Here is a 22,951-nt window from a genome sequence, read left to right on the forward strand (position 1 = left end):
TTTTGTTGAAAATTGCTCTTTTTTTATTGAAGATTCAACTCTTAAGGTAAAAGTTGAACAAAGTTGTTCAAAATTCCTTTTTTTGCGTTGAAATGTTCCATTTCTTTGGTTAAAAGTTTGTTTTCTATTTTGTCTCAAACTAATTTTTTAAACTTAAAATGTAAATTTTCCAATTGTGGTTAAAAATTGATTGCTTTTCTAGTTGAAAATTCTATTTTTCTTTTTTTTTTGTTTGAAAACTAATGTTTTTGGTTTGAAATTTCGTTTGTTTGTTTAAAATTAGTCTTTTTTGTTGGAAAATTTAACATTTTAGTTGAAAATTCATAAAAAAAGGTCTTATTAGCTTGAAAATGTAAGTTCGAAATACAACTGTTTTTGGTTACATTTTTAGTTAAAAATTAATTTTTTTTTATTAAAAATTTAACTATTTCAGTTAAAGAATTATGATTATTCGCGAAAATTGATCTCTGTATAAAATCTATTTTTTGTGGTTGAAAGTTCATATCGCCGGTTAAAAATTAATTGGTTTTTTTTCATGCCAAGAATTAATGTTCGATGGAAAACAACTAAATTCAATTTTTTTTTCTGTTGAAAATTAATTTTTTTACTGTAAATTTAATTTTTCCATTTTTTGTTAAAAGTCGCTCTTCTAAGTTGAAGATTAATCTATTTTTGGTATCAATTTATAGTTTTTGCTTGAAATATTAATTATTAATTTTGATTGAAAGTTTAACTTTTCGGGTTGAAAACTGAAATGGCTTTTAAAAAATTCTTCTTTTTGGATTAAAAATTTAACTCTGATTAAAAGTGCAACTCTTTTTGGTTGAAAATTCAACTGTCTTGCTTAAAATTCGTCTGTTTTGACATAAAATTCGTACATTTGGATTGAAAATTCACATTTTATTGTTAAAAATGCAATTCTATTAAAAAATTAAATTATTTGGCTAAAAGTACAACTTTTTTTCTTGAAGTTTAATTTTCAACCAAATAATTTGACTTTTTAAGAGAATTGCATTTTTAATAATAAAAACTGAATTTTGAACTAAAAAAGATAAATTTTTAAAGAAACTTTTAACCAGAGTTAAATTTTTAATATAAAAAGAATTTTTTAGAAGCCATTTCAGCTTCCAATCCGAAAAGTTGAATCTTTTTTGTTCGAAAATTCCAGTTTATTTAAAAATTTAACTTTGTAGATTAAAAATTCAACAATTTTGTTAAAAAAGCGACCATTTTCTTGAAAAATAAGTAATCTTTTTAGATCGAAAACTCAATTCTTGTTAAAAAATTGTCAATTGGGAGTGAAAATTAATATTTTTATTTTGAGCTAAATAAATATGAAGCTTTTAAATTTTAATCTGAAATAATTAGTCGGGGAATATAAAAAAAAAAACAGTTTTTCGGCGATTCTGAATTAAGAATATTAAGGATTGTTTATATAAAGTAAAAAAAAAAAATGGGAATTAAATCTGTTTTTAGATATATATTTGCCACTGGTGGCATTATTCTTCGCCTCGGTGATCGCCGAGGCACCTTCTTCGACGAATTCCTACCTATCTGATTCAGACAGAACTCGATTGAAGAAAGTGATTGAGCCCGGATTCAAACTTGAGAGCGTATCTGCGGTTCATTATGCCGTTTTGGGATACACTTTGACCGGAGATTCTATTCCCCAAACAGCAGTACGTCAAAATATTTTTTTTTTTCTAAAAAAAAAAGATTAATTTAAATAATCCCACTAAGATAAAATAATATATCGAGTTATCAAATGATGAAAATTGCCAATGTTGAAATTCAGTGATACGTTGATTAGTCTTACTGACGATAACACTGATGCATAATTTAATTACTAGCCTGAAAAATTGAAAAGATTAACCGTTTGGGTATTTTTTATTTAAGGAAATATGCAAGTTTTTGCTTCAATCAGTTGGGGACGGAAGTTCCTTGACTCCAGACACCGCTTACGAGATCATCACAACCTGGAAGACGCTAAAAACTTGCCAAGCACTTCCAGTTGCTTCCATCACAAAGGTTCGTTTCTATAGATTTATATTAACAATAATTATTTCCTTTTTTGATACCCCAGGGATAAAAATTTCCTATTTTTCCTTATTTTTGTAAAAAAAAATCCGCTAATCCCTATATTTGAGAATTTAATCCCCCTTTTTTTTAAGCTGGAATTGTCGGGGAATTAGTATGTACCTGAACAATAATTTAAAATTAGCCAAAGAGATTTAACTACTTAATTGAATCTTCGGTTCTTTTTTTTTTTTTTGGTTGGAAAATTAATTTTTTTAACGGGAAATTTACGTGTTCAATTTTTCGTAGAAATTTTTTTTTTTTGCAAATTAGTTTGTGTGCATGAAAATTTAACTGAAAAATCAACCAAAGTGTATTTTTACAATAAAAAATTTAACTAATTCAGTTCACTATTCCACCATTTTAGCTGCAAATTCATACAGTTTTGTTAAAAATAAATTTTTTAATTGAAAATTTAAAATTTAATTAGTAATTTAAAATGAATTTTTATGCTTGAAAATTCAACTTTTTTGTTTGAATTCAACGTGTTTTGTTTTAAATTAAAGTCTGTTTTGCTTGAAAATTCAACTAATTGCTTGAAGGTCAAATTGTTTTGCTTAAAATTAATTTTTGTTGCTAAAATATTCAGCCATTTAATAAAAAATGAATTTCTGTTCGAAAGCGGTACTATTTGTTTTAATATTAATTTTTTGTTGTTGAAAATTAATTTTCAGAATTTAAAATGTAACTAATTCGGTTCAATATTTAATCATTTTAGTTAAAAATTCGTATGTTTGGTTAAAAATTAATTTGTTAATTATACAATTTTTGGTTGGAAATTTATTCTTTTTAGTTAAAAACTTCAACTATTGAAAAATAATGTTGAAAATCCGTCCTTTTAGTAGAAAATTAATTTTCTTTGGAAAATAATTTTTATGTTTAAAAATTCAACTGAAAAATCAATCAAAATTTGTCTTTTGGTTGAGTTTTGTTTTAAATTAAAATCTATTTTGGTTCAAATTTAAACTCTTGTTTAGAATTAATTTTTGTTCATTAAAGATTAACCAAAATAATTAAAAATTCCATTTCTGGATAAAAATCTAACTATTTATTTTAATATTTTTTTTATATTAATTTTTGTATATTAAAGATTTAACTAATTCAGTTCTATATCCCATCATTTTAGCTGAAAATTTGTGCAGTTTTTTTTTTTAAATTAATTTTTTATATAAAAATTTAACTTTTCGATTTTTGGTTGAAAAATTATTCTTCTCAGTTGGAAATTCAACTCAGGTTGTTGAAAATTCGTCTTTTGATTGAATTTAACGTGTTTTTTGGTTTCAAAAAAATTAATATCTGGTTTGCTTAAAAATTCAACTAATTGTTTAAAGATCAAATTGTTTTTGTTTAAAATTAATTTTTGTTGGTCAAAAGTTCAGCAATTTAATCAAAATCAATTTCTGTTCGAAAATGGTACTATTTAATTTTTGGTTGGAAATTTATTTATTTTTAGTTAAAAATTTCAACTATGAAAAAAATAATGTTGAAATTCGTCCTTTTTTTGTAGAAAATTAGTATTCTTTGTAAATTAATTTTTATGCATGAAAATTCAACTGAAAAATCAACAAAAATTTGTCTTCTGGTTGAATATGAATTCTTTTTTTTTTTTTATAAAAAATCTATTTTGCTTATTTAAACTCTTTTGTTAAAAAAATGACTTTTTTAAATTAAATATTCACCAAAATAATTAAAAATTCCATTTCGGGTTGAAAATACAACTATTTGTTTTAATATTAATTTTTTTTAAATTTAAATAAATTTTTTTTTTTTTATTGAAGTGGGTTTTGCTTGAAAATTCAACTAATTGTTTGCAGGTCATACTGTTTTGTTTCAAAATTTAATTTTTTTTCAGTCAAAAATTCAGCAATTTAATCAAAAATGAATTTCTGTTCGAAATTGGAACTATTTGTTTTAATATTAATTATTGTTAATTTAAATGAAACTAATTTGGAAATTCAACTATGAAAAAATGGTGCTTAAAATTCCTCGTTTTTTAGTAGAAAATTAACTTCTATACTTAAAAAATCAACTCAGGTTGAAAATTCTTCTTTTTTGGTTGAATTTAACGAATTAAAAAAAAATTAAAATCTGTTTTGCTTGAAAATTCAACTAATTGCTTGAAGGTGAAATTGTTTTGTTTAAAATTAATTTTTGTTGCTAAAATATTCAGAAATTTAATAAAAAATGAATTTCTGTTCGAATATGGTACTATTTGTTTTAATATTAATTTTTTGTTGTTGAAAATTAATTTTCAGAGTTAAAATATAACTAATCCAGTTCAATATTCAATAATTTTAATTGGAAGTTTTTTAACTCAAAATTTAGCTACTCAAATTTTGGTTAGAAATTTACCCATTTTCAGCTGAAAATTCAACTTTGAAAAAATGATGTTGAAAATTCTTCTTTTTTAGTAGAAATTTAATTTTCTTTTACATTAAAATCAGTTTCAGTTGAAAATTAAACTCTTTTGTTAAAATTCATTTTTCTTGTTTAATGATTAATTATTTTATTAAAAATTTCATCTCTGATTGAAAATAAAAATATTTTCTTCAATTTTTGCTTGGATATTTATTCTTTTCAGTTGAAAATTCGACTACGAAAAAATTCATCTCTTCTGGTAGAAAATTAATCTTACTCGTTGAAAATTAATTTTTATGTTTGAAAAATCTGTCTTAATCGAAAGTTGAACTTGATTTTGAAAATTCGTATTTTTTGTTGTTGAATTCAACTTTTTAAAAAATATTATTAAGATTGGTATGAGCGGAAAGTTAAACTTTTTATTAAAAATCTTTTTGTTTTTGTACTATTTGTTTTAATATTAATTTTTTCGGTGTGAAAATTTAACGAATGCAGTTCAGTATTCCATAATTTTAGTTGAAAAATAATTTTTTTAACGAAAAATTTAACTATTCAATTTTTGTATAAAATTGAAAATTAATTTTTATAATAAAAAATTTAACTAATTCAGAACAATAATCCATCATTTTAGTTAAAAATTTACCCATGAAAAAATGATGTTAAAAATTTGTCCTTTTTATTATAAAATTAATTTTCCTTGAAATTTAATCGTTTTGTCTAGAAATTCGACTAAAAAATCTTTCTTAGTTTAAAATTCAAGTCGTGTTGAAAATGATTATTTTTAAGTTAAATTAAACGATTTAGAATATGAAATAAAAATCTGTTTTGATTCAAAATTCCACTACTTAGTTAAAAGTTAAACTCTTCTGTTAAAAACAAATTTAAAAAAAAGTTAATACATAATATTAATTAAAATTTCTTTTTTTTCGGTTGAAAATGGAACTTTTTGTTTTTAAATTCGTTTTTGGCTTGTGAATTATTTTTTATAATTGAAAATTTAACTAATCCAGTCCAAATTCCATCATTTTAGTTAAAAATATATTTTTGTTCGACAATTTATCCTTTTTAGTTGAAAATTCAACTATGAAAAATAAATGTTGAAAAATTCGTCCTTTTCAGTAGAAAATTAATATTCTACCTTGGAAATTAATCTATTGCTTGAAAATGCGACTAAAAAATGTTTCTTAGTTTATAATTAGTTTTTTTATTTTAATTCAAATGTTTTTTTATTTAAATTAGTCTGCTTTGGTTGCAAATTGAACTACTTAGTTGCAAGTAAAAATTTTGTTAAAAATTAATCTTTGTGCTTAAAGATTCATTATTTTTTATGAAAATTAGTCATCAGGTGAAAAATGAGCTATTTGTTTTAAAATTCGTTTTTTAAAGTTTAAAATCAATGTTTATCATTGAAAATTTAACGAATTTAGTTCAATAATTCATCATTTTTAGTTTAAAATTAAAATAAAAAAATAAAGTTCGGAATTTTAACAGTTTTAACTTGAATTTAATATAGACTTTACATTAATTTTGCTTTATAAAATATTTCCCTATTTTCGTGAAAAATCTCCTTATTTCTTCTGTTAAAATTCATGAAGTTTAGGAACAAATTGATCTTTTTACACATTTACATAATTTATATTATTTACAATAATTGATTTACATAAGGAAAAGAAAAGCCTGTAGTAAAAAATATTTAATTAAAAAAAAAATTTTGACTACCATTGCTGAAAAACCTATTTTTAATTTGTTTCTATTATTATTTCTGTTTATTATAAATATAATTTAAATGCACTCTCTTTTTTTTTAATTTTTCTTTGAATACTTATAAAATTGTTGAAAAATATTTCAAATAAATAATCCAGCGTTTATTATAAAAGTTTTCCATTAAAAATTTTTTCTTTCTCATACTGGTATTTCAAAAAGAAAAAATTCCCCTCTTGTCCCTAAAATCGAGCTGTTTAATCACCGTGATTCCTGAAAACCTTATCAAATGATGTATTTAAATAACTTTCGTTCTGCTGCAAGAACTTTGGAGACAACTTTATTTACTGATTAATCCAATTTAGTATTAAAAATACTACACAAATGGGAGAAAACCGATTGACGGTTACTATTTTTTTTTTGTTTTTCAGTCGTTGACTGCAGTTATTGAAAAGGAGAGTTCTACGATTCCTGAATTGTATTATGCCGTCAATTCTCTGAGAAGTCTCTCCCAAAAATTATCGGATGCTGTCACTGCCAGAATTGTGAAAACAATTCAGGCCGCTTTGAAGAAAGATGATAGCTTGCCAAAGTAAGCGTTTTTCTCATTGAATTAAGAGAATAATTTTAATTTTGTCAATTTAACTGTTAGCGCCTTTACATTAGGAATTATTGATTTAATTTCAAATTTTTATGCAACTTGGTGTGTAATTTTTTTACAGTCTTGGCTATTCTTTCCTCGTTGCCGCTGATCTCGGATCTGCAGGCGTGTTCGCCTTTGAAAGAATTGAAGATGCCATTGTCCAAGCGGATGAGGTCAATGGTCGCTTTTTACAATTTGAGGGAGGACTTTCTGTCACCAGTAAGTTTTTGCCATCAGTTTGGATTTTTTTTTTTAATCAGGAAATTTTTTTAATAGTTGCTTAATTTTTAGTTTAAATTGCATTATACAATTCAATAAGAATGCTTAATAATTTTATTTTTGGTTAAAAATTGATCGTATTTAGTTGAAAATTCAAGTATTTCATTGAAACTGTATGTATGTATTTCGCGGAAAATTTACCAGTTTGTTTACAATATTTTCTCTCTCTTGACAAAAAAAATGTTTTTTAGTTAGAAATTAAATTTAAAAAAGGCGTCTTCTTTTGGTAAATTGGAACTGCTTTGTTCAAAATTAATTTGTTGGTCTCAAGATTCAGCAATGTAATTGAAACTGCATCTTTTTGATTGAAAATATTGAGTTGTTTTATTTTGGAGATTTTTTTTTCTTTGGCTCAAGATTATATATTTTTTTGGCTGAGAATTTAATTATTACAGTTAATTTTTTTTTTTTCGTTTGAAAAATATTTTTTCGAACTGAAAATGTAATTGTTCCAGTTGAATATTCCATGACTTTAGTTAAAAATTAATTTCTTTATTTGAAAATTGTTTATTTTAACCAAAAATTTAACTATTAAAAAAAAATTATTAACATTTTTATTGAAAACTCATCTTTTTGGTTGAAAATTCAACTACTCCAGTTAAAGATTCATCATTTTGGTTACAAATTCATCAGTTTGGTTAAAAATAAAAAAAAGACTTTCAAATTGATATTTTTAAATTAAAAATCTTGCTTGACAATTCACTATTTTTTTTTTAATTTATCTTTTTGGCTTAAAATTGATCACTTGCAGTTGAAGATTTATAATTTTAATAAAAAATTTATCAGTGATTACAAATTTTCGTTATTTTTTATTATTGGAAAATTAATTATTTTATCTGAAAACTTAACTATTCCATTTTTTGATGAACACTGCTATTTTTTACTTCAAAATTCAACTATTTGCTTGAAAATGTGTCTTTTTTAGTATAAAATTGAACTGTATGGTTAAAAATTTTGTGGAGAAACCTTATTTTTTGTTAAAATATTAATTTTTTGTTTGAAAATTGATATTTATTAATTCAAAATCCAACTATTTTCGTCAAACATTCTCTGTTTTAGTTGAAAATTCAATTATTTGGTTGCAAAGTCACGTATTTTGTTAAAAAATCGTTTGTTTTGGTATAAAATTAAATTTTTTATTGCAAATTAATCTTCTTGGTTGAAAATTCGAGTATTTCAATTAAATATTCATAATGATATTTGTAAATTGATCTTTTTTGTTGAAAATGATAAAAATTGGTTAGAAATTAAAAACTTGTAAAAAATTTATCTTTTCGGTTCAAAATTGATCTATTTCAGTTTAGGATTCATAACTTGAATTGAAAATTCATCACTGGTTAAATTTTTTGTGTGGAAAATTAATTATTTTAACTGAAGACTGAACTATTCCATTTTTTGATAAAAACTGATATTTTTTAGTAAAAAATTCAATTAATTGCTTGAAAATTTGTCTTTTTTTTTAGTAAAAATTTGAACTATTTCGTTGAAAGTTGATGTATTTTGTTGAAAAAGCGTCTTTTTTTCATAAAGAAAATCAATTTTTTTTGTTTGAAAATCCATCTTTTCGATTGAAAATTCAACTATTTCAGGTAAAGATTCATCATATTAATAAAAAATTTATCAGTTTTGTTAAAAATTAAATTTTTTTAGACTCAATATGTATCTACTCCACTTTTTTTTGCAAATTCATATTTTTAAATTCAAAATCCAACTATTTGGCTGAAAATTTGTCTGTTTTAGTTGAAAATTCATATATTTTGTTGAAAAATCGTTTTTTGTTTTGTTTAAAATTAACAGAAAATTTAAAGATTCTGCTTTTGGTTAAAAATTGATCGCCTTTAGTTGTGAGTTTAATTATCTCGTTAAGACTGTATGTATCTCTCCCTTGACAAAAAAATCTTTTTTTAGTTAAAAATAGAATTAAAAAAAAAGTCGTCTTTTGAATAATTGAACTGTTTTTAATTATTAAAATTAAAGTCTTTGGTTGTAATCAAGATTTTCTTACTCGATTAAAAATTCAACCCTTTTGTTAAGAATTAATTTTTTGTGTTCAAGATTCAGCAATTTAATTGAAAATGCATCTTTTTGGTTGAAAATTGAATTGTTTTGTTGGGAATTTGTTTATTTCTTGGCTCAAGACTTTCATTTTTATTATTTATTATTATTATTTTTTCTAGCTGAGAATCTAATTATTATTACAGTTTGTATGTTTCTTTTGTAAGTATTTCTATTGTTATTAGTATTTTGTTGAAATTTTTTTCTTTGGTTTGAAAAATATTTTCTCAAACTAAAAATGTAATTGTTCCAGCTGAATATTTCATCACTTTGGTTAAAAATTAATTTCTTTATTTGAAAATTGCTTGTTACAACCAAAAATTGAACTATTTATTAATTTTTTCTGAAAAATAATTTTTTTAAATTATAAATTCGTCTTTTTGGTAGTAATTAATTTTCATGGTTGAAGATTAATATTTTTAGTTGAAAACTCATCTTTTTGGTTGAAAATTCAATTATTCTAGTTAGACATTTATCATATTATTTAAAAAAATTATCCTTTTGGTTTAAAAATTTTGGATAGAAATTAATTTAAAAAAATTGCAAATTGATATTTTTAAATTAAAAATCTAACTATTTGGCTGAAAATGTGTCGGCTTTAGTTAAAAATACAACTATTTCGTTGAAAATTCATGTATTTTGGTTTAAAAAAACCGTCTGTTTTGGTGTAAAATTAATTTTCTTGTTTGCAAATTAATCTTCTTGTTTTAAAATTCATCCTTTTAGTTGGAAATTAGACAACTTGTTTAAAAATTAAACTATTTTGTTAAAAATTTATCTTTTTGGCTTAAAATTGATCAATTGCAGTTGATGATTTATAATTTTAATAACAAATTTATTAGTGATTAAAAATTTGCATTTATTTTTTATTTTTGGAAAATTAATTATTTTAACTGAAAACTTAACTCTTCCACTTTTTGATGAACACTGCCATTTTTTACTGCAAAATTCAACTATTTGCTTGAAAATGCGTCTTTTTTAGTATAAAATTGAACTGTTTCGTTAAAAATGGATGTATTTTGTGGAAAAATATATTTTTTGGTAAAAAATGATTTTTTTTTGTTGTTTAAAATTCACATGTTCCTGTTAAATATTCATCATTTTATTTTAAAAAATAACCTTGTGTTTGAAATTTTCTTGACTTCAGTTGAAGATTCATCATTTTTGGTTGAAAATTGATATTTTTTCATTCAAAATCCAACTATTTGGCTCAAACTTTGTCTGTTTTAGTTGAAAATTCAACTATTTGATTGCAAAGTCATGTATATTTTGTTAAAAAAAATCGCCTGTTTTGGTATAAAATGGATTTTTTGTTGTTTGAAAATTAATCTTCTTGTTTGAAAATTCATGTTTTTGGTTGAAAATGAGAAAACTTGATTAGAAATTACACTATTTTGTATTTTTTTGGTTCCAAATTGATCTATTCCAGTTGAGGATGAGGATTCATAATTTGAATTGAAAATTCATCACTGGTTAAAATTTTTTTGTGGAAAATTAATTATTTGAACTGAAAACTTAACTATTCCGTTTTTCATGATAACTGATATTTTTTAGTTTGAAATTTAAATTTTTGTTTGAAAATGCAATTATTTCAGGTAAAGATTAATAATTTTTTTGTTAACAATTCATCAATTTGGTTAAAAATCAATTTTTTTTAAAGATTGAATATGTATCTTTTTCTCTTTTGTTTGCAAATTGATATTTTTACATTCAAAATCCAACTATTTGGCTGAAAATTGGTTTCTTTCTGTTGAAAATTTGTCTCTTTTGTTGGAAAATTATTCATAATTTTAATTGTAAATTGATATTTTTGGTTGAAAATGAGACAACTTGGTTGGAAGTTAAACTCTTGTTTAAAATTGATTTATTGCGAAGATCCATCTTTTTAACTGAAAATTCATCACTTTGTTCACAAAGTTTATTTATTTTGGGAAAATTAATGATTTTAACTGAAAACTTAAATATTCCATTTTTTGATAAAAACTGATATTTTTTAGTAAAAAATTCAACTATTTGCTTGAAAATTTGTCTTTTTTTTTAAGTAGAAATTTGAACTATTTCGCTGAAAATTGATGTATTCGGTTGAAAATTCAACTTCTACTTAAAGATCCGCCATTCCAGTTGAAAATTCAACTATTTGGTTGTCAACTCATGTATTTTGTTAAAAAATCGTCTGTTTTGGTATAAAAGCAATTTTTTTGTTTGCTTGCAAAGAAATCTTATTTCAAAATGTTTTTGGTTGAAAATTCGAGTATTTCTATTATATATTTATAATTATATTTGTAAATTAATCTTTTTGTTTGAAAATGAGGAAACTTGGTTAAGAAATTAAACTCTTTTGTATCTTTTTGTTTTAAAATTGATCTATTCCAGTTTAGGATTCATAATTTGAATTTAAAATTCATCATTGGTTAAATTTTATTTTTTTATTTTGTGGAAAATTAATTATTTTATCTGAAAACTTAACTTCCATTTTTTAATGAAATCCTATATTTTTTATTTCAAAATTCAACTATTTGCTTGAAAATTGGTCTTTTTGGCTGAAAATTCAATTATTTCAGATAAAGATTCATCAATTTGGTTAAAAAATGTATTTCTTTATTTTGGGAAAATTAATTATTTAAACTGAAAATTTAACTATTCCGTTTTTCGATGAACACTCACGTTTTTAAGTTCAAAATTCCTCTTCTTTTTATTTGAATTAACTATAAAAAAACTTTTTTTTCTTTGGAAAAACCTGAAATTGTCGGAAAAAGTTGTCCAAGATTTGAGTAGACACCAATTTCTTTTCGATTTTTTCCAAAAGTATGTCTCTAAGTTAATAGGAAAACTTGGTTGATGTCGTTTTTCAGGTCTTCTCGTCAACGGAATCTTCAAACTCTCTTCATCGTTGAAGAAAAAACCACCCTTAACTGCCCAGCAAACTGTCAAATTAACGAATTATCTTCTTTCTCGTCGCTCGGTGCAAATTCCAAAAGGCGTCGTCTCCCTTCTCTCGTCTCTGGAAATTCTCGCGACAAACGAATTTGAAAAACCGATTTGCATCGCTCTTGCCGAAGGTGGAAATATCGTTTCAATCCAGCAACCATTAGTTCGCGTGAAAGTCTGCAATATTTTGGGAAAGCCACTTTCCCCAACTCCGAATATTGTTGCGAATTCAGCAACTCGAGTCGAAAATGACATCGTTGTTATTAGCAAGAAGAGCTTCCAACCTACTTCTGCGGATAAGTAAGTTTGAAAATATATTTTTATTACATTTTTCAGGGTGGCCGCTAGACCGGGAATTTTTTTTTTGTGTGAATTTTTTTATCTTTTCCATATGTGCTATTATTCAGTTTACAATGCGTCATTCAAAAATCTTTTACTTGAAAAAATTTCCATTTTAGATTTCTATTTTTAAGCGCACATTTTTAAATGTATGCAATTTTGAAATGTCTTGAAGAATTTAATAATTAAGAATTAAAAGCGTCTAAAGTTTTAGTAGAGTTGGTATTAGTTGTTTAGGAGATTTTTTATTAGTAGAGATGAAAATTGTTTTTTGTTTTATTTGTTTTACTTGAAAATTCAACTATTTCGTTGTAAATTCATGTCTTTTGTTGGAAAATTGTTTTTTTTTTTGTAAAAAATTTTTGTTACAAATTCATCACTGGTTGAAAATTTTTCGGTATTTTTTTTTTGTAGAAGATTAATTTTTTTCAACTGGAAATTTATGTATTCCATTTATAATTGAAAACTTTTCTTTATTACTTCAAACTTTAACTGCCTGGTTGAAAATTTGTCCTTTTTAGTTGAAAATTCGACTTTTGTTTAAAAACTGATTTTTTTTAGTTCAAAATTTAACTTTTTCGTTGAAAATTAATTTCTTTTGCTTAAAAATTGACGTGTTTGGTAAAAAAATGTATCTGTTTGTTTGAAAATTAATGTTTTTGGTTTAAAATTAATCTATTTCATATTAATTAATTTTCTTTCAACTGGAAATTCAATGACAAATGTTCCATTTTATAATTTTATTTTTAAGCGCACATTTTTAAATGTAACCAATTTTGAAATGTCTTGAAGAGTTAAACAATTAAAAATTAAAACAGTTCGAAGTTTTAGTAGAGTTGTTATTAGTAAAGTTGACTTTTTTTTTACTTCAAAATTCAACCATTTAATTGAAAACTTATGTATTTTTTTGAAAAATGGTCTTTTTTTTTAGTAAAAAAATTAAGGCTTTTTGTCTTAATATTAATCTTTTCTGTTTAAAATTCTTCTATTCGAGTTGATGATTCATAAATTTAGTTGAAAATCCAACTTTTTCTTTAAAAAATCAATTATTTTGTTTAACAATTGACGTTTTTGATAAAAAAATTAATTTTTTTGCTTGAAAATTCATAATTTTTATTAAAAATTTGCCTTTTTTGTCGAAAATTAACTTTTTTTTAACTGAAAATTTAAGTATTCCATTTATAGTTAAAAACGGATCTTTTTTTACTTTAAACTTTAACTAACTGGTTGAAAATTCGACTTTTGGTTGAAAACTTTTTTTTTTAGTTCGAAATTCAAAATTTTCGATTAAAAATGAATTTTTATTACCTAAAAATTGACGTGTTTGGTAAAAAAATATATTTTTTGATTGAAAATTAATTTTTTTGTTTGAAAATTAATGTTTTTGGATTAAAATTTATCTATTCCAGTTGAAGATTCATCATTTTGGTTAAAAATTCATCACTTTGGTTGAAACTTTTCCTGTTTTTTTTTTGTAGAAAATTAATTTTTTTTTCAACTGGAAATTTAAGTATTCCATTCATAGTGGAAAACTTATCTTTATTACTTCAAACTTTAACTATCTGGTTGAAAATTTGTCTTTTTTAGTTGAAAATTCAAGTATTTCTGTTAAATATTCATCATTTTAGGTGAAAATTCGACTTTTGGTTGAAAACTGATTTTTTTTTTAGTTCGAAATTCAATTTTTTCGTTGAAAATTAATGAATTTTATTTAAATTTGACGTGCTTGGTAAAAAAAATGTATATTTTGTTTGAAAATTAATGTTTTGGATTAAAATGCATCTATTTCAGTTGAGGATTCCTAATTTTAGTTGAAAATTCATCACTTTGGTTGAAAATATGAGTTTTTTTGTAATAAATTAATTTTCTTTCAACTGGAAATTTAATGACGAATTTTCGATTTTATAATTTTATTTTTAAGCTTACATTTTTAATTAAAACAATTTTGAAATGTCTTGAAGACTGAAACAATTAAAAATTAAAATCGTTTGAATTTTCATTAGAGTAGTAAAGTTGAATTTTTTTTACTTAAAAATTCAAGTATTTTATTGAAAATGTATGCATTTTGTTGAAAAATTGTCTTTTTGAAAAAAAATAATCTTTTTGTCTTAAAATTAATCGCTTTGTTTGACAATTAATATTTTTGATTGAAAATTCAAGAATTCTAGTTAAATTATGATAATTATAATTGAAAATTTATGTATTTTGGTTCAAAATTGACGTTTTTGATAAAAAAAACTAATCTTTTCATTTGACAATTAATCTTCTTGTTAAAAAATTAATCTTTTTTGTTTAAAATTTATCTATTCAAGTTGATAATTGATAATTTTAGTTGAAAATTCAACTTTTTCGTTAAAAATTAATCTATTTTGTTTAAAAATTGACGTTTTCGATAAAAAAAAATTTTTTTTGGAAAAAACTGTATTCCATTTTTTGTTAAAAACTGGTATTTTTACTTTGTACTTTAATTAAATGGTTGAAAATTGGTCTTTTTTAGTTGAAAATTAAAGTCTTTCTGTTCAATATTTATTATTTTAAGTTGAAAAATTGGACTTTTGGTTGAAAACTGATTTTTTTTTTATTTCACAATTCAACCAAATTGTTGAAAATTCAGCTTTCTCGTTAAAAATGTATTTATTTTATTAAAACTTGACGTATTTGGTAAACAAAAAATGATCTTTTGTTTGAAAATTAATCTTTTTGTTTAAAAATTAATGTTTTTGGTTTAAAATTTATCTATTCTAGTTGAAGATTCATCATTTTAGTTGAAAATCCATCACTTTGATTTTCTTTGTTGCAAAATTAATTTTCTATACCAAAATTTAATTCTTATATTTTTGTTCGAAAACTGATTTAGTTTAAAACTAAACTGAATTGTTAAAAATTTGCTTTCTTTGAAAAATAATCAATTGAATTTTTATCTTTTACAATTATTCTATTATTCGGTTTACAATGCATAATTCAAAAACCTTTTACTCGACAAATTTTCCATTTTAGATTTTTATTTTTTAGCGTACATTTTTAATTCAAATAATTTTAAAATGTCTTGAAGACTTGAACAATTAAAAATTAAAAGTGTTGAAGTTCTAGTAGAGTTGGAATTAACAAAAAAAAATTTTCTTGAAAATTCAATATTTAATAAAAAATGTATGTATTTTTTTGAAATATGGCCTTTTTTTGTAAAAAATTAAATCTTTATGTCTGAAAATTAATCTTTTTGGATGAATATTTATATATCTTTTTTAAATGTTAATAATTAAGTATTTTTGTTAAATATTTATAATTTTAGTTGAAAATTTATTACTGGTTTTTTTGTTGTTGCAAAATTTATATTTTTAATGGAAAATTTAATTATTACATTTTTGGTCGAAAACTCACTTAGTTTAAAAGTAAACTGTTCAAAATTTGCCTTTTTTAAAAATAATTAGTTGAATTTTTATCTTTTTCAATTATGCTATTATTTATTTTACAATGCGTAATTCAAAATTTTGTTCTTGAAAAATTTTCTATTATAGATTTTTATTTTTAAGCTTACATTTTTAATTTAAACAATTTTAAAATGTCTCGAAGGCTTGAGAAATTAAAAGTGAAGTGGAAAATTTTCGATGAAAAACATATTTATTTAATAAAGAAATAACAAAAAAAAATGTTTGCTGGATCTCTACTTTGAGTATTAAAAAGTGAGCAATAATTGATTTGACAAAACGATTGAAACTTTATAAACTATTTTCAACTTAAACATTACTTTATAATAATATATTCATAATTAAAGGATTTTATTGAATTAAAAATATTGTTCCAGTCTTAAGATATTCAATTCCAAATTTTTGAATTAAGAAAAAGATTTTTTTTAATTTTTTCAAAATGAAAAATACTGAATAAATGTAATATAATTATATGTAATATAATAAATGTGCAATTGTTGTTTATACATCAAATTTTAAAGGAAATTTTTTTAAATTTGCAAGATTTCCTAAAAATTTAGGAAAAATTCAATTAATTTTAAAAGATATTTAGAAGTTCTGAAAAAAAAAATTCAAAAAGAATTTTTAATTTGAACAAATTTAAAACAACTTCTATATTTCTAAAGATTTTAAAATAAAATTTTGAAGTTTTTCAAGGATGTTTCAACTATTTAAAATAAACACAATTAAACATCTAATTTAAAAAGTGTTCAGTTAAAAAACTGCACTTTTTCTATTTTTAATGTTTTTAGCTAGAAATTTCTTAAAATAATATAATTTTGAAAATTTTGAAGTTCATTGGTTGATTTTTTATGTAATTTAAAGCATTGCAAATGATAATGTGGATTTAGATATTTTTTATATTGAAAAATGTTAGTAAATTCCATTTTTTACGGGAAAATTATTGAATTTATTATTTTTCAGCTTGAATGTTCGATTTTTTGAAATTTCATTGACAATGAAAAATGTTTGCGAACCGGGAAATGACCGGGAATTTATTTCTTGAATTATAACGGCCACCCTGTTTTTTGAACAGCCCCAATTATTTGCTGGACCAGCATTCCCATTGTGGTCTCAGTTATACGCTTGGGGAAAATAAAAATTGTTGATTCACCGGCTTTTATCATCAAGGGATGATTTAACCTTGTTCAATCAACAAACATTCTTTAAAAAAAAGAAGGAAAAACAAATTTAACGAATTCACAGGGTGTCTACTCTACCTGAAAAAAATCTAGAATTGTCGGGGACTTCTTTTTTAAACAGGGATTTTTTTTTAAACAGGGAATTTTTTCGAGAGCAATTTTTTTTTTTAAATTGCGATATAAAATTGTTTAACAATAATTCCTTATTTGTAAAAGTAGCCTTCTATTACTGTATTTAACTATTGTGTTGAAAATTCTATTTTTGGTTTTGAAATTAATTTTTTTTATTGACAATTTCAATATTTCACTTCTGATTAAACATAGGTCGTTTTTAGTTAAAAATTTATTTATGTGGTTGAAAATTCATGTATATTGTTGAAAATTCATTCTGTTTGGTAGTGAAATATCAATGGCTACAGTTTTTTGCATAATTCAACTTTTTGGTCATGAAAATTTAATTGCTTGGTTGAACGTTGAACTATTTTTGGAATAATTAATTTGTTTGATCAAAAATGAACTACTTTGTTGATAATTTGTTTTTTCTTTGGCTGAAAATTCATTTTTTTGATTGATAATTTAACTATTCCAGTTGAAATTTTAAGTATGCCGTTAAAAGTTTATTTTGTTTGAAAATTAATATGTTAAACAGGAAATTTAATTATTTTGGTTGAAGATTCTATTCTTTTTAGTGGAAATTAATCTTTTTGATTTAAAATTCAATTATTTCAATTGAAAATTCAGATTTTTAGTTCAAAATGTATCACTGTGGTTCAATTTTTTTTTAGCTAAAATTCAACTATATGGTTAAAAATTGACTTTTGTTAGTTGAGAATTCGTGTATGTTGTTAAAAATTAAATTTATTTTTGTAGGAAATTAAGCTTTTTGTTTAAAAAATCGTTTTCTAGGTTGAAAAATTAAAAGGTAAATTTGTTTATTAAAAAGTTACCTTTATAATTTAAAATTCACTCCTTTGGTAGAAAATGTACTTTTTTGTGGAAAATTAATTTTTTAAACAGATTATTGAACTTCCACTTTTTGCTGAAAATTGATGTTTCTTGTTTCTAAATTGAAGCGTAGAGTTGAAAATTTGTCTTTTTTTTACTTAAAAATTCAACTATTTCATCGTAACTTTATGTATTTCGTTGGAAAATTGTCTTTTTTTGTGAAGAATAAAATCTTTTTGTCTAAAAACTCTCTTTTTTTTGTAAAAAATTCATTTTTTTAATTAAAAATTTAATTCCATTTTCGGTTAAACACTTTTTTTTTTTAACTTAAAAATTTAATTATCTGGTGGAAAAGTTGTCCTTTTTAGTTGAAAATTCGACTTTTTGGGTGACAGTGAAACTCTTTTGTTAAAAATTCATGTTTTATATGATAAAAGTTTGTCTTTTTTTAAGATGAAAATTCAAGTATTTCTGTTGAGTATTCATTAGTTTAGTTAAAAATTCTACTTTTTAATTGAAGACTATATTTTTTTAAACCAAAATTCAACTAAATTTATTTATTTTTCAAAAAATGTACGTTTTTGGTAAAAAAACTAATGTTTTGTTTGAAAATTAATCTTTTGGTTTAAAATGTATCTTCGAAATTCATCACTGGTTGAAAATGTGTCTTCTTTTGTAAAAAAAATTAATTTGGTCTCAACTGGAAATTTAAATCACCCCTAGAACGTGAAGAAAAAGAATGATCAGAAAAAAATTTAAATAATTTCATAATTACATTTTCGTAATTAAAGGCTTTTATTAAATTAAAAATATTGTTTCAGTCTAAGATATTCAATTTTTAACCTATTCAATTTCAAAATTTTGAATTAAGAAAAAGAATAATTATTGAATATTTTCCAATATTTTACTGTTTATTTAAAACGAGTAAATTGACACAAAAATTTAAAAAGTAAACAATTTGAAACTGCATTGTTGTATTTGAAAAATGTTTAATTTTTACGTGAAATTCTTGAATTTCAATAGTAAATGATCACTTATTATTTGTAGAAAAAATTGGGGTAATTTTAAGAGATATTTAAGAGTTGAAAAAAATCATAATTATCATGCAAAAATTTCAAAAATAATGTTTAACTTGAAAAAATTTAAAACAATTAAATTAATTAAAATGATTAAACTTCTAATTAATCTTTTGGCTTAAAATGTATCTATTCCAGTTGATGATTTTTGTTGAATATTCCTAATTTTAGTTGAAAATTCATCACAGCTTGGTTTTTTTTTTTTGCAAAATTAATCTTTTTAACCTTTTTTATTTTGAAAGTCAACTAAATTTTTGATAATTTTATTTTTTTTTAAGTAGAAAATTCAACTTGTTACTAATTGATTTATTTGGTTCAAAAATCGTCATTTTTGGTAGACAATTTTTTTTTTTTATTGAAAATTTAACTATTTTGTTTAAAAATGTATCTTTTAAATATTTTTAAATTAAAAATATTAATTGAATCCCTACAACTAAAAAATATGACTTCTAACAAATGAGGAGTTTTACAACAAAAGGATTGGTTTTCTATCCAAAAATACAAGTGTTTAATAAATCAGTTGAAATTTTGATGAAAAAAGATTACCTTTGAAGAAAATAGTTGAATTTAGATTAATTGTAAAATAAAAATAGAATTTTTTTTCAAATAAAAGTAATTAGCTTTCAATCAAAAAGGATCAATTTTTAACCAAAGAAGATGGCTTTTAAACAAAACAGTTACATTTTTAACCAAATCGTAGAATTTTTAACCAAGATATGAATTTTTAGCCAAAAGGTGATTCTTTAATACAAATCGTTGAATTTTCCACCCAAAAAGACGATTTTTAAAGTACAAGAGAATTTTCAACTCAAAAAGTATTAATATTCGACAAAAAAATATCACTTTTTAATAAAGTAGTTGAATTCAGATTAATTCTGAAAAAGAAATATAATACTTTTTGTTTTTGATGAAAAGAACGAACCATCAATCGAAATTGATTTTTTTAACCAAGAGTTTAATTTTAAACAAAAAAAAGGTGTCTTGTTAAGAACCTACTTCAATTTTCAATAAAATAAATAAACTTTCAAAAAATTTGTAGAATTGTTAATTAAACACCAAAAATATAATTGTAGACTTTTCAATAAAAATGATTAACTTTCAAATATAAATATAAAAGGTCAATTTTCAACAATTAAAAAAATTTCTACCAAAAGATAAATTTTCAACAAAAAAAATATGAATTATTTGCAAAAGTATAGATTTTCGACCAAAAACGATGAATTTCAAAAAAATCGTTGAATTTTCACAAAAAGTATTTTTTTTTTAAGCAAAAGGGATTATTTAAAAAAAATACAATAATATACTTTTTACATAAAAAGAATTAATTTTCAATAATAAAAATGAATATTCTGCCAAACAATATAATTTTTTGTCCAAAAACGATTACTTTTTAACAAAAGACTTTAATTTTCAATAAAATAGTTAAATCTTTAACTAAATGGTAGAATTTGCAACCAAAAAGTAGAATTTTGAACCAAAAAAATTATTCATTACAAATTCCAGTACTTGGTTGAAAGTTAAACGAATTATTTTCGTTTTATTTTTTATTAAAGTTTTGTTAGTGGAAATATCAACTACAAAATTTGTTGATAAGCATTAATATTTTTTGTTGAAAATTCAACAGTTAGCTTAACATTATTTTTCATTCTTGACTGAAAATTTTTTCTTCGTGGAAAATGCACTTTTTGTTAGAAATTTCATCTCTTTTTGGTTAAAAATACAACTTCTTAGTTGAAAATATATCTATTTTGGTTGAGGATTAAACTATTTTGTTGAAAATAAACAAATTTGGTATAAAATTCAACTTTTTTTGTAGAAAATTCGTTTTTATCGTTGTTTTAATTGAAAATTAATTTTTCTCAGTAGAAATTCATCTGCTTAATTTTTTGGTTAAAAATTGAACTTTTATGGTTTAAAAATGCAGACTATTCATCTTTTTTATTTGAAAAATCAACAATTTGGTCACGGATTTAACTGTTTTGTTAAACAATTAAATGGTTTTGTAAAAAAAAGGTTTTACTTTTTTTTAAATTGAAAATTAGTTCTCAGTGGACATGTAAATACTCCATTTTCAGGGTGGCCGTTTAAACAAAGAAAAAAACATTTGGGCATCTCTCGGTTTACAAAAAGTCACAGCTTGTTTGTCTTATTTAACATTTGTTTGTTACCTATTTGTCACCTATTTTAGAAAAAAAATGTCACCTATTCAACTTTTTTGACGACAATAGGTACTGTGATGACTGTAATGATGATAACAAATTAATTTGTTGATTCTTACAGGACTCTGTTTACGATGAACTTCATGGAAATCAAACCAGACCGAGGATTTTACAAAATATTGGTTTCCGCTGGATCGGTTTCCAATACAGTAACGATCAAAGTCTTGTCTGAAGTTTCAGTAGATTACTTGGAAGTTGGAACTGCAGATGCTGATCAAACGACCCAGCCGAAACTCGTCAAGTAATAAAATAAATTGATTTTAGTTTATCAGATTTGTAATTTTAAAAGCCTTATTTATTTATTTATTAAAATAAATAATTGCAGAGTATCTTACCCAGAAAAGATGAAGGACAAAGTCGAGGCTGATTCACAGCAAAAACTCGTGATGAGATTTTTGCTGAAGGATTCGATAAGCAAAAAAGCCATAAGAGTTCATCAAGCTTTTGTCAGATTGTCTTCCGTCGCTCAACCGGGCAACGGAAAGCGTACACACGAAATTATCTTTGTCGCTGAGCCTGATTCTACCCACGTTTACAAATTCGACATGGTAAGAATTTTAATTGATTCATTCGGGAATAGTGTTTTTAAATATCGAAGAATTTTGGTTTTTTTCAACGGAATTTGATAAATTTGTAGGAAAAAAAATCTCAACTGTTTAGAATTTGCAGATTTTAACGTTAAAAATTAAACCATTTTCAATTTTAAAATAATTTCAAAATAATATATTTATAATTTAAGGCTTTTTTTAAGTTCCAAGTATTTCAGTATAAAAAATTCAACTTTTAAACTATTGAATTTGACATTTTTTAATTAAGAAGAAGAACCATTAATGTTTAGAAAAAGCTGATTGTTTATTAAAAATAATTAATTATAAAATAAATATTCAAAACTAAACTTTGAACGTTACAATTTTAATTGCTCTTTTAAAAACCTTATTTCCTCGGCAAAGTAGAAATGAATTTTTATTTTGAAAAATTTATTTTAAGAGAATATTTGATAAAATTTAGAAATATTTACAAAATTGTCGAAAATCAATGTGAGATTTTTAGGACATTTTTTTAATTTGACATGTAATAAATAATTTGGCATGTAGAGTTTACAAAATTTTAAATTGAATTTTGAAGCATTTTAAGGATTTTAAAACTATTTAATATAAAAATAATTTAAGTTTTAATTTAAAAAGTACTTAGTTTGTAAAAAAATGTAATGCTTTAATTTTTAATTTTTGTTAGCTCAAAATTACTTGATTGATTCTTCTATTTGGAACATTCAAATCGATAACGAGGATTTATAGTTTCGGAATTAAATCTGAATCCTTAAACACTAATTCATAAAAGTTAAACAAAAAATTCTTTGTTTTAACTGAAAATTTAAATTCTACGTGCTTGGTTCAAGTCTATGAAAAAAATTATGGTTGAAAACTCGTTTTTTCTTATTTAAAATTAATTTTTTAAATTGAAATCCTATTTTCAGTTAAAAATTTATCTGTTTCGTTAAAAATGAATTTCTGCAGTTGAAAATTCAACTATTTTGTTGAAAATTCGCTTCTTTTTTGTATGAAGATTTATTTTGCTAACTGAAAATTTAAGTATTCTATTTTTGGCAGAAAATTTATCTTTTTAGTTGAAAATTCACGTAAATTAAAAAAAAAGTCATGTTTTGTAGAAAACTTGAATATTGTCTTTTTTAAAGAATTAATTTTTTCGGACGAAAAAAATATTTAGT

General features: G+C 22.6%; 1 protein-coding gene across 1 annotated transcript in view; it reads left to right on the forward strand.

Moving 5' to 3' along the window:
- The window catches only part of LOC117174629 (dolichyl-diphosphooligosaccharide--protein glycosyltransferase subunit 2), a 35,836-nt gene that overhangs the window by 1,202 nt on the left and 11,683 nt on the right, over positions 1-22,951 (forward strand). The window contains exons 2-8 of the mRNA XM_033363888.1: positions 1,477-1,679; positions 1,897-2,028; positions 6,567-6,727; positions 6,858-6,997; positions 11,965-12,340; positions 21,287-21,466; positions 21,551-21,773. Coding sequence (XP_033219779.1) covers positions 1,477-1,679; positions 1,897-2,028; positions 6,567-6,727; positions 6,858-6,997; positions 11,965-12,340; positions 21,287-21,466; positions 21,551-21,773 — 1,415 coding nt within the window. The remainder of the gene's footprint in view (positions 1-1,476; positions 1,680-1,896; positions 2,029-6,566; positions 6,728-6,857; positions 6,998-11,964; positions 12,341-21,286; positions 21,467-21,550; positions 21,774-22,951) is intronic.

Source organism: Belonocnema kinseyi, chromosome 6 (assembly GCF_010883055.1).
Source record: "Belonocnema kinseyi isolate 2016_QV_RU_SX_M_011 chromosome 6, B_treatae_v1, whole genome shotgun sequence".
In the NCBI taxonomy this organism is placed as follows: Eukaryota; Metazoa; Arthropoda; class Insecta; order Hymenoptera; family Cynipidae; genus Belonocnema; species Belonocnema kinseyi.